General features: G+C 43.0%; 1 protein-coding gene across 2 annotated transcripts in view; it reads left to right on the forward strand.

Moving 5' to 3' along the window:
* Positions 1–12,865, forward strand: part of LOC113406342 (probable ubiquitin carboxyl-terminal hydrolase FAF-X) — a 183,448-nt gene that overhangs the window by 141,751 nt on the left and 28,832 nt on the right. For both annotated transcript variants that reach the window (XM_026650666.1, XM_026650667.1), the window contains 3 exons: positions 299–1,049; positions 1,840–1,963; positions 3,509–3,734. In XM_026650666.1, coding sequence (XP_026506451.1) covers positions 299–1,049; positions 1,840–1,963; positions 3,509–3,734 — 1,101 coding nt within the window. The remainder of the gene's footprint in view (positions 1–298; positions 1,050–1,839; positions 1,964–3,508; positions 3,735–12,865) is intronic.

Below are 12,865 nucleotides of genomic sequence, written 5' to 3' on the forward strand. Positions count from 1 at the left end.
AGAGAACTGCTACTGTTTTAATAGTTAGCAATAATTCAATGAGATGTTAAGGATGATATTTTACTTCCAAGTCCATTGCATGCTCATTTTAGTAAATTTGAAATGCTGTTTACACTATGTTGTTTGCTTTGCAGCCAAGATTATATTGATGCTGAAGTTTCTCAGTATATTATTGATAAACATTGACAGTATTTATTAAATGGGTTTTTCATCATTAGACCTTAGATTTTGTGTTGAGTGATAATGAAAATTTAAGAATCAGTATCTGTTAATATACTGTTTGGTTATGTTTTTTTAGGTTGATACAGTGAAACGCTTGTTGATTAAGAAGTTGCCTCCAGTTCTTGCTATCCAGTTAAAACGATTTGACTATGACTGGGAAAGGGAATGTGCAATCAAGTTCAATGATTATTTTGAATTTCCACGGGAGCTGGACATGGAGCCTTATACAGTGGCAGGTGTAGCTAAATTGGAAGGAGATGATGTAAATCCTGAAAATCAGTTGATACAAAATGAACAGCCAGAAAACGAGCACTCTGGGAGCACTAAATACAGGCTAGTTGGTGTACTAGTACACAGTGGTCAGGCCAGTGGTGGACATTATTACTCTTACATTATCCAGAGAAATGGTGGAGATGGTGAGAAAAATCGATGGTATAAATTTGATGATGGAGATGTAACAGAGTGTAAAATGGATGATGACGAAGAAATGAAAAATCAATGTTTTGGTGGAGAGTACATGGGGGAGGTGTTTGATCATATGATGAAGCGCATGTCCTACAGACGCCAGAAGAGGTGGTGGAATGCTTACATTCTTTTTTATGAACGTATGGACACAATGGATAAAGACAATGAACTAATAAAATATATTTCAGAACTAGCTATGACCACTAAACCCCACCAGATTAAAATGCCATCAGCCATTGAGCGAAGTGTACGGAAACAAAATGTGCAATTCATGCATAACCGTATGCAGTACAGTCTAGAATATTTCCAGTTTATAAAGAAATTGCTTACTTGTAATAGTGTCTACTTAAATCCTCCTCCAGGTTAGTATTTGAAAGCTTCTTATAATATATTGTTCTTATAGAAAATTAGTCTGTTGCCAGGAAAGATTTTATGATCATTGTCTAGAATTCTTGAGTCCTAGCAAAAGTTAATTTATTGCATTTTGTTTTAAACAACTTTTTTTCTAATGGGTACTGCTTTTCTTTAAGGTTACCTGCACCATTAGAATAATTTTTCTGATTTTCATTTTAAAAAGGATTTAAGTTATTTTTTATCTATTATGTTAAATTGTTTTTCAAAAATCACTAAACTCAAATAATTCTTACGGATACCAGATTTATTACATTTCTATAATACTATTGCCATTTTTTTCCTGCCATCCGTTTCTTGAAGTCTTACTTGTTTGTTGAAGTTACTTACCTTTTGTTTAAGTGTTTGTTAGTAAAGGCAAAAGTAATAAGCAGCAGCTGCTTTGGTTGATTAACTCCATCACTCAGCTGTTACCTAACCAAATTTTCAAGGTTAGGTCTAATTTTTCAGAAGTGACTAATATCTCAAGTTGGGCACATAGAATTACCTGAAAGCAGCCTATTTTTTTCAGAGAGTGGAACCTGAGCACTGCCTCTTTAAGGTATCTCAAGTTAACCCATAATTACTGTTCGCTTTTGAAAGATAAGGCCTTAATCAGTAATGAGAGGCTCTGGGCATTGTTAGATTCTGTTTTGACCAGGTTTATGCTACCAAACAAGAACATTAGTCATTTTGCCAATTGTAGGTAAAATTATTTGTGTTTTATTTTGTCTACACTTGAGTTTTTTCATTTTTCTTTAGGACAAGATCACCTGTTGCCTGAAGCAGAAGAAATAACTATGATTAGTATTCAGCTAGCTGCTAGATTTCTCTTCACCACAGGATTTCACACAAAGAAAATAGTCCGTGGCCCTGCTAGTGATTGGTATATTTGTCTTTAACAATGACTCTACCGTTTTGAGAGTTTGGTTTCCTTTAAGGAAATTCAAGTTGTGTAAAAATAGTATTAAAACTGTTTGAGGTATTCATTCCATGTCTATTTCAAATGTATATGTGGAGATGAGAGCTAAATCTGGATGGGAAAGTACAGGGGAGATATTGAGCCCTAAATTGAAGTGAGAGCTATCCTCCTTTTGATGTATATGATGATTGTGCAGGAATAAACTATACCATAGTAAAGGTTGTGTTACAGAATTCAGATTTAACAATATTTTCTGTAAAAAAAAATCTCCATTGCAATGGCAAAAACCAAAACACAGAATATAATCTCTGAGCACTGTTTGAATTTCTCATGGTGGTTTGATGAAAAATGACCTGGTGCAGAGATTTGCAAGAGTTTACAATCACCACTTCTGGCAGTTTTTCACTGGATTGTCCGTTTTCTTTGTTATCCCTTTTGCAAGAAATCTAATACTCTGGGACACAAACGCATCACCTCCCATTTTAAAAAATACATTAGCTGAGAGTTTATGCAACTTCACTGCCAAAACCAAGAGCCCAGGTCTGAAACACGAGAAACCCATCTGAGGCTCTGTACCGTACTGTCTTTCAGAAAGGCTAACCCATACTGGTTTAGTCAATCGCTAACCACCATAAACCCCCCTCTTCTTCCAGAGCTGGGAATAGAATCATCAATACTCGATTTCTGACTAGTAAATAGTTGTGTAACACACTGGGAAGGTGTTAAACCCTCCTCCAGTGACTGGTCTAGAAAGGAGCTAGCATTTACTCGTGTAGCTCAAGTAGTAAGGGTCTACTAGGAATCTGATGATCAAAAAGTTCTCATAACCTGCTGCTGATCTGTGGGTGGGGGTAGTACAACTGCATGTGATTCACACAATCAGAAGACCTTTTTAAAGCAGATTTTGTACTTCGAAACTACGATAAACTGTAAATTATGGTGTGAATCACCAAAATACACATTTCATATTTGTCTTGACCCACCTGGTGCTTGTGTAACCCATTGATCAGTTATGCTTCCCCCCCTCTGTGCCTGATCCACAGAGGAATTGAGTCTGCGATGACTCTCAGCTTGGGAGCCTACATTAGAGTGCAAATTTGATGAAGTTGGGGTACGTATTGCTTTTTGGCATGTGTTGGAGATGGAAATGGAAGCCTTCTGGCTTAATATTTAACTCTAATTGCGGTACTTTCATTTGAAATAATTTGTATGAAAGAAAACCACAGTGTGTTCCTTTTTACTGTTTAGTGAACAAAACAGTTAAGACAGCTCTAGTCAGGATAAGTAATCACATTCTCTGTGGAGATATGAACAGATGATCAAATAGACCTATGTTTGAGGAAAAAGCAGATTTCTGTACAATTTCTAAAGGAATGGGTGGTGCAGGACAGCAAATGGAAGACATTTATGCTATAGAAAATGAGGGTTGCATCTTGTCAATATCTGTTAAAGTTATTATTTTAAGTCCGATGTTACATTACAACTGTGATATTATCTTCTCTGTTTCAGGTATGATGCATTATGCATCCTCCTTCGTCACAGCAAGAATGTACGCTTTTGGTTTGCACACAACGTCCTTTTTAATGTTTCAAACCGCTTCTCTGAGTATCTTTTGGAATGCCCTAGTGCTGAAGTGAGGGGTGCATTTGCAAAGCTTATAGTATTTATTGCACATTTTTCATTGCAAGATGGACCGTGTCCTTCACCTTTTGCCTCTCCTGGACCATCTAGTCAGGTATTTACACAGTTTTCAGTCTAAACACCTACTTATTTGTTTGGCAACTTGTTTAAATGCTCATTTGGAACAAGTGTCCGCATCAAAGCTGCAAACTCTGCACGATTTGTTTATAAACAAATATTTGTTTATAATTTCTTATAACTCTTCTGGTTTTAATGGAGGTGAGCCTCAGGTTTTTCATTCAAACTCCTGCAACACTAGAGGCAGCAAAAATCATGATTTCAATGTAGTTCAAAAGAAAAAAGTTTACTACTTTTTTATCTGGTCAGTCTGGATGCGTAAAATTAATGTTGTAGTTATTACAATTCCAAAAACAAACCTTCACTCCATCAGATTAGTAACTACAGAGTGTAAGTATCAAAGCAGTGACAGAAGTAGGCTTTATTAATTTTCAACTTGTATTCTTCAGAAAGTGATAAATGGTGTAAAATTTAGCAATAGAGCCTCTGTGATGAAGCTGGGCATGTTTTAATCACTGATAGTTTTACTTCATGTGGCAGTTCAAATCTTACTATATAATCCTTGTTTCGTCCCCTTTTATAGTCTCCACAGGTGGATTTGATGTATCAGCTATGCACTTAGACCCAGCAGCTGTTTTTATATTAAAAGCTGAATGAAAACTTCTGCATCTGCATTATTTATTGCACTGTTGTAATAAATAATGATGCACTATCCCCTGTCTCCCACAGTCATTTTTTCTGTTCAAGTGTAATCTATTCTGCAAAATGGGGCAGCTCCAAGTTCCTTTGTAATGTAAGTAGACGGATCTGCTGCTTGGATTTTTGAGCCTACTACTTCCCCTCTTCCTTAGCAACCCAGCTGTTTTAACCATTCTGTTGTCTTCCTTTGCAGAAAGCAGATTTGACGTTTGTTTGTTTTTTTTTAAGGGGTGGGGAATGTGGAGGTAGTGGTTGTAGGTCTTTCTGGAAATCAGTGCAGACACATTTTGTGTGTCCCTGTCATTAATGTGGGAATGTCCTCTGATTCCGAATTCCGCTACCGGGTACTGAGTGCAGTTCTCCAGAACCACTTACAGTTCTTCACTTAGTGGTCTCCTGCTCTTAGTTTTGAGAACTGCTATATATGGCACCCCACTATGGGATGTCAGCCAGAGTCTGAAGCCAGGACTTTCAGAATCAAAAGCACAGGCTTCTGTTCTGTGAAATAAGGAGTCACAAATAGTAGGCTCTTTTCTGTAGCCCAGTGTCTCCCACAATTCAGATAGATACGGGATATTCCCCTCCGGTCTGCAGTTTCTGGAGGCATTTCAAAGCTGTAGCACAGCCAGTGCTAGCCATGCCTGCTTTTCTGGCCTTCTGTGTGCTGCCAGAATGTCTGCCTCCACTTCAGCAGTCATGTGGAGGTTCACTTTGCTCCTGACTTTTCTTTGTCAGTTTATTATTGTATCTGGTTTTTTTGTGTATTAGGAACAGGGTTTCTATTTTCTCCCTTTCCTAGATCAGCTATTTATCAGTGAGATGGTGTCAACCACCTAGAGACAGCACTCTAGTGCCCCCCCGGTGCCCAGTGCCCCTGCATGGCAGAGTTACCAAGCTAAATCCAAGCAATGTGCTATTTGTGAGACAGCTTTTACGGGCTCTTTGGAGGGTCAGTTATGCCCTGCTTTTTCTCAGCCAACCAACCTTTGCACTGCTAGGGCATGGGACTCTGAATTGGACAGGCACGTTAGGTCCTTCTGCCCCAAGAAGCTGCAATTCCAGCATAGAAAAGCCTGATCTGGCAACAGAGAGAGGGAGCGATTCCAAGGTTGAGGAGAACTTTATCTGGCCAGCCCAGGGGGTAAATCCTGGGGCAGAACAGGACCGGAAGGAAAAACCCTTAAGGATCTACAGATTTCCACTCCCCCTGGACCTAAAATGAGGTATAAGTTCTCTGTTCCTCTTCTTCTCAGTTTGAATTGGAGAACTCCAGCAATGAAATCCCATCCCCTTGGCAGAGGGAGTGGGACTCCAAAGGGGAGGACACTGAGGAAGACGTATCTAGAGAGCTTAAGGCACTGCATAAAAAGCTTGCAACAGAAAAGTGGCAGCACTTACAAAGCGGGCAAAAAAAGTAAAAAAAACAAAAAAGAAAAAAAAAGGAAAAGAAAAGGTTAAAAAAAAAAAAAAAAAACCCTAAGAGAGATTCATTCTCTAACTCAGACAGCTGCTCCACTACTGAGGAAGGGGACCTCTCAGATTCATGCTCTGAGCAGGATAGAGGAAAAAATGCAACAAAGGGTCTTTCTCCCCCCCCTCCTCCCCAGTGTTTGAAGCCATGTACAAAAGGTTGCATCCACAATTGAGATCCAACCTGAGCAGGCAGAGGGACAAGCCTAAAAGTAAATAACCTGCTTTCTAAATCCTTACCTGAAACATCCATTTTTTGAGGATGTGATCAGAGAGGAGTGGAAAACCCCTGATAAGGGTAAATGCATAAGCAGGCATGTACTTAGGTATTACAAGTTGCAATAGCCAAAAAATATTACAGACATACCAAAGATTGATGCCAAGGTGGCATCTCTAGCAAAGATATGGTAATCTCATCTGAAGGAGATTTCTTTACCAAAAATCCAGCTAATAGAAAGATGAAAGCCACCTGCAGAAGGGGCTTCATCAGCCACCCTTAGAGCATCCCTAGCGGCTACATGTTTTCCAAGAGTTACAACGTTTTAGCTGATTGACCTTAAGGCCATGAAAGACAGACCATCCTGACTTTTGGTCTACACATAAGCAAATTTTCACTAGCAACAGCCTTTGTGGCAAATGCCTCAATGGATACAATGAGATTTTCAGTCAGGGCCATGGTATCCACCTCAGCAGCCAGCTGTCACATCTGGCTTTGTCCCTGGAAGGTTGATGCTCACTCTAAACAAATTATGTGCTCATCTAAATTCCCAGGCTCTCTCCTTTTTGGGAAAAACTAGTGGCAAAAGGCACAGCCAAACCAAAACACTTTCGCCCCTCCCCACCCAGTAGTCTGAGGGACGACAAAACCCAGCAACAGACAAAAATGCTGCTTTTGTCCATCCGCCTCACAAAGGAATCAAACAAAAGACAACGAGTATATCAGGGCAGAAACCCTGCATGGGGGTGGAAAATCCAGAAGTGGATCTACTTCTTCTGAGTCCACTATGAGAACAAACAAATGTGCCTCCACCCAGACCTGAATCTAGGTGTCAGAATTTTCCACTTCTCAGAGAATGGCCTTGATCGACCACAGACAAGTGGGTGAGAGAGGTAGCAGATACTTCCTGGAACTAGTATCAGAGGGGTAGCCGTGTTAGTCTGAATCTGTAAAAAGCAACAGAGGGTCCTGTGCCACCTTTGAGACTAACAGACGTATTGGGAGCATAAGCTTTCGTGGGTAAGAACCTCACTTCTTCAGATGCAAGTCATCTGAAGAATCTGAAGAAGTGAGGTTCTTACCCACGAAAGCTTATGCTCCCAATACTTCTGTTAGTCTCAAAGGTGCCACAGGACCCTCAGTTCCAGGAAAAAGCAACAAAAGGCCCCACGTCATCCCTTCTTAATCCAATCCCCCGTCTTGAGCAACCCCCTCAAACGTAAGCCAGTGTTAAACAGAATCTTGCTTCTTCTTTGAGTAGTGTCTGTATCGGTGCTCCACTGTAGGTGTGTCTGAGTCCCGATGCTGCTGATTCGAGAACTTTGGTAGTAGTGTCCCTTTAGCCCACACGTGCGTGGGCAAACCCTCCTCAGTTCCTTCTCAACTGCCCTGGCTAGAGATGGAACTATAGTTGTCTATCCGCAGATCATTAACTCTCTTAAAATTGCTAATCTGTAGCTTCTCTTGAAGCCTTTTTTCTTTACTTCGTTTACATTTTATTTTGGCTGTTGCCTTAAAAAAAAAAAGAGGAGGAGGAGAAAAGGACTTTGCCTTCCGCCAGCCCCTGTGGGGGGGAAGGGAACCACCTTGCGACAAGGGTATGCCTGGCTCTCTCCAGGCTTCAAAAAGTCCTTTAGTTGTAAGGAATCTATACTAGTGACCAATGGACAATCGCTGTGCGTTCTCTGCCTGTGAGAGAGAAACTTTCCACAGAAGTGTGGCTTGTGTCAACAACTGAAGCCCAGATCCAGGAAAGAGAGAGAATTGAGGCTCTAATGCCTACTCATGGAGTCAGCCCTTCAGTGTCCAGAGTCCCAACGTCTGCAACCGTCTACTTTGAAGGGAGGTGAGCCCAGGCAGACGCCCGTGAGCCACTCACATAAGGCTTTTAAGAAAAGGTCTGTGAGTCCCCATAGCAAGTCCCGACCAAGCCATAAGTGATCTCCGGCTCAGTCGTTATCAGCAGTACCAACAGCACTGAAGCTGTCTAAATCTGGTACCCAGGGCACGGGCAGTACCAAATGGACAGAGCAAGTCAGGCTGCATAAAGAAAGACCCAATGGGAGCAGGCAAAGAAGCACTGGTACCACGGAGGCATGAGAAACATAGTTCCACCCTACAGAAGGCTCCATTGGTACAGACATCAAGATTGGTACTGCCGGTGATACGCCAGGCACAGATGGACACTGCTGTCAGGTCCACGTCTTCGACTCAGTCGGTACAAGTCTCTCAGCACTGACACCCTCCGCACAGATTTCCAATGCACAACGGATCTTTCAGTTTCTGAAGCACCAGACTCTCCTCTGCTCAGTACCGGGGCCCCGGTACCGAGTTCACCCAGAGCCCTTGTTTCATCAATGACTTCCTACCGCACACCACCCTTTTCGTTGTAGGAGTCAGAAAGTGAGCAAGAGGACCTGGCTTCCCTCCACTCTTCTTACCTGCCATCAGGCATACTGCCCCTCAGACCCACAGCCTCCCTGGTTTTGGGCAGCTGTGGTACTAACCACTGGGCCCCTTCCCATCAATGTGGCTGTACTGGGATCCTTAGCAGGTCCAAAGGTAACAGGCCTCCATCTCTGCTGTGGCATACCAGTAGCCAAGGAAGTACCCTCCTTCAGCTGCTGCTTCAAGGGCCTCTGAACCCCCTGAGCAGGCAAGGGAGGAACTGGAGGCCCAAGTTGAGGAGGAAATCATTTCTCAAGCCCACTTCTCGTTGTTGTCATCTGATGTGAGATGGTGATGCCCCCTCTGCCATCCAGGGCTGATAACTTTAAACTACTCCAAGACTTGGCACAGAGGGTGGCAGGAGCACTACAAATACCTCTGCAAGGGGTGACTGAGTCGCACCAGAAGCTGGTGGACATTTTACATTTTTCTACGTCTTCCAGAGTGGCCCTCCCTATTAATGAGCCTCTATTGGACCCTGCCCAGATAATATGGCAGACTCCCGCATCTGTCCCACCAACTTGCAAGTGGGCGGGCAAGAAATATTATGTGCCAGCGAAAGACACAGGAATTTGTTTTCACACCCACCTCCTAATTCGATCATTGTGGATGCGGTTATTTCTAAGGGACACCAACACCAGTTTAAGTCCACCCCTTATGACGGTAACTGGAAGCGCCTGGACCTTTTTTGCAGGAATTCCTCGGCCACCCTCCAGTTCCTAGTAGCGAACTGTCATGCCTTGTTGGCTAAATATGACTATCAAAACTATGCCAAGCTTAGTTTGATCTCTACTGCTATTGTGGTGAGACAGTCTTCATGGCTTCATCTATCTGGCTTCCCAAAGGAGGTCCAATTAACTGTGGAGGACCATCCTTTTGAAGGGACGAAGCTATTTGCAGAGATGACCCATGCCTCCCTTCACACATTAAAAGATTCCAGGGCCACCCTTCGATCCCTCAGGATCTATACTCCTGGATACAAAAGAAAATGTAGTCATCAGCCTCCATTCAAGCTCTGCTCATCACAATATTCATCTCAATATTCACAGAGATCATATGAACCCGAAAGGAAGAAGCCCCAGGTTCCCTAGACGGAAGACATCAGGATCTCAGCAAACTTCCCCTCAACCCTCCACCTTGAAAAGACAGTTTTGACAGGTTGGTTGAGGTGTTTATAGAACACTCTTCTCACCGCTGCATCACTCTGGAAAATTCCACTCATCCCTTCGGGGAACATCTCCCTCCATTCTGCAGCACCTGGGAATGGATAACCTCTGACCAATTGGTGCTGGAGATCATCTGGGATGTATACTCCATCCATTTCTTCTCCCTCCCCCCTTTCAAATACCCTTCACTGTCCCTCTTCAGTGAGCCAGTGCCCATACATCTAAGAGGTGGAGGGTTTCTATTCTTGTTACTTCCTGATACTGAAGAAAAAAGGGAGTTGGAGACCAATACTGGAATTCTGAGCCCTCAACAAATTTATCAAGGCTCAGAAGTTCAGGATGGTCACGTTATCAAAGATCATTCCAACGTTAGAAAAAGGAGATTGGTTCTTGGCCCTCGACCTCCAAGATGCTTACTGCCACATTTCAATCATACCTTACTTCCTATCGCAGAACATCAGACAGACCTTCCATCCTGTGGATTCTGCGGCTCAAAGCATGACTCCTTCATGGTTCCAGCACATAGACATCTTGCTCAGAGGAGGCACAGGAGGAAAGGAGCTGCTCATTATACCCATCTACAAAAATAGAAGAGATTTCTGATCTGATGCCAGTCCAAAGGTGTGACTCCAAATACAGGCACCTTACCAGTAGTCCTGGACTACCTGTTGACTCTCAAGAAATCTGGACTCTCTCTATTAGTTTGCAAAAGGTTCATCTAGTAGCAATTGCAACTTTCCACCAGCAGGTAGAAGGATACTCAATCTTCTCCCATCTGACTACAAAGAGGTTTCTCAAAGGCAAACCTCTTCCCACAACCCAGACTTCCCAATCCTCAATGGGATCTCAACCTAGTGCTAGAAGGACTGACTAGATTGCCATTGGAACCTATGGCCATTTGTTCATTGACTCACCTTTCCATGAAGACGGTGTTTCTGATCGCCATCAACTCTGCAAGAAGAATAGGGGAGATAACGGCTCTGATGGCGCATGCCCCTTTCACTGTGTTCTTCTCTGACAGTCACGCTCAGACCATATCCAGAGTTCACTCCCAAGGTGACTTCCGCATGAATCAGCTTATTCAGCTTCCAGCCTTTTATTCCAAACCTCATCAGGATAACAGGGAAGCCATCTTCCATTCGCTTGACATGAGGAGAGCCTTGGCTTTCTATTGGACAGACAAGAGTTTTCAGAAAATCTGACTCTTCCTCTCCGTTACAGATGAGCCAAAAGGTACAGCGATTTCAGCTCAAGGACTCTCTAAGTGGGTCTCAAGCTGTATTAAACATTACACAACTGTAACAGAGTAACAACACATCTTCAGTACGCAAGTACTCTACGAGGTCAGTCTCCTCGTCCATCGCTTTATCCCTATATCAGAAAACTGCAGAGTAGCTACGTGGGCATCTGCACACACCTTGAAAGAACATTATGCCATCCTGGAGGATTCAGCTCCAGACACCAAATTTGGTGCCCCACAGCTCTATCATCCATATCAAACTCAACTCCGAAGTCCCAGCTTCTAGTGGTGGGCACTGCTCAGGAGTCACTTACAGTGGAGTTCCCATCGGGATACTACTTGAATACAAAGTTACTCACCTTGTGCTTTAATGATGGTTCTACGAGATGCGTGTCTCTGGGTACTCCACGACCCATCATCCTCCCCTCTACTTCGCAGTTCTAGTAGTTGACTTGACTCTGTAGTAGAGAAGGAACTGAGGGGAGGGTTCGCCTATGCATGCTAACTAGCCCCATGGCAGGTGGGAAGCAGCGCATGTGCTGGCTGAACTGACGCTGCTACCAAAGTTCTCTGATCAGCTGCTCAGGGACACAGACACACCTACAGTGGAGCACCCATAGGGGGACACATTTCAAAGAACTATCATTACTGCATCAGGTGAGTAACTTCTTCATCTCCTGGACATAGGATCAATAGAAACTGTTCCCTTAGAAAAAAATTCTTAGGACTGTGCTCCATTTTCTTCATTGCCCAGAAGCGAACAGGGTCAGCCATTCTAGATCTCAAGCAGATGAAGAAAACGAAATTCCAGATGGAGACTATAGATTCAGTGGTAACATCTGTCTCAAGGGGACTTCTGTGGACCTGGTAAATGCATATCTCCATATTCCTATATGACCATGCACTGTAGTCTACTGAGATTTGCTTAGTCCTTGCCTTGAAGAGTTTGCGATCTATCTTTTTGTTCTGTTTGTACAGTGCCTAGTACAATCGGGTCCTGATACACGATTATGGCCCATACATGCTACAGTTCTACAGATAACTAAATTAGTCTTAGTGTATCAGTTATTATTGTCTTTTTAGCTGGAAGTTTGCGAATCTGCTAAATACCCTGAAGTTTTTTGGGGGCAGATTTCCATCAGTTTAATATCAAGCGATTCAGACTCTATTGAGGAAAGATGTCCTCTAATCTAGATGTCTACCAGAGATTAGCTCGTAGGGGCATCTCATTCTGTCTCCTCATTTATATCATGTGGGGTACCAAAGCACCTGAACCATTGATTGCTGTAGTGCTTATTTAAGACCTCAATCCTACAGCACTTACCCATGTATGTAATTTTAAGCACATGAGTCATTCCCTTAAACTCATTGGGACTATTCACAAGTGTTTCCAGGATTGGAACCTAAGTGTCAATCTGTCTCACAGTATGTATGTTCTATTCCAGGGGTGGCTAACCTGTGGCTCCAGAGCTGCATGTGGCTCTTCAGAAGTTAATATGTGGCTCCTTGCATAGGCACTAACTCCAGGGCTGGAGCTATAGGCGCCAACTTTCCAATGTGCTGGGGGGAGGGGGGTGCTCATTGCTTAACCCCTGACTCTGCCACAGGCCCTGCTCCTACTTCACCCCTTCCCCCGAGGCCCTCGTTCCTTCCTGCCCCCTTCCCTGAACCTGCCATGCCCTGGCTCCTTCTTAGGTGCAGGTTGGCCACCCCTGTTCTATTCCAAGATAGTCTGGGGTTTCAGAACCTTTATTTACGTTTACTTGACTAATTTCCTTAACCAAAAGCATGGACAAATTTTAAAGAAGTCTTTTTTCCAGGCTAGCAATAGCCACTCACCTATTTCATTTGGCACTTAAGGTACTTCATTCTGTCTTTTGCCGTTTATTTTACCTGTTGTCTGCAGGCTTTTGGTCATCTTAAGGTCT

The sequence above is a fragment of the Terrapene carolina genome, unplaced genomic scaffold (genome assembly GCF_002925995.2).
Source record: "Terrapene carolina triunguis isolate 2854851 unplaced genomic scaffold, T_m_triunguis-2.0 Scaffold26, whole genome shotgun sequence".
NCBI classification, from domain to species: Eukaryota; Metazoa; Chordata; order Testudines; family Emydidae; genus Terrapene; species Terrapene triunguis.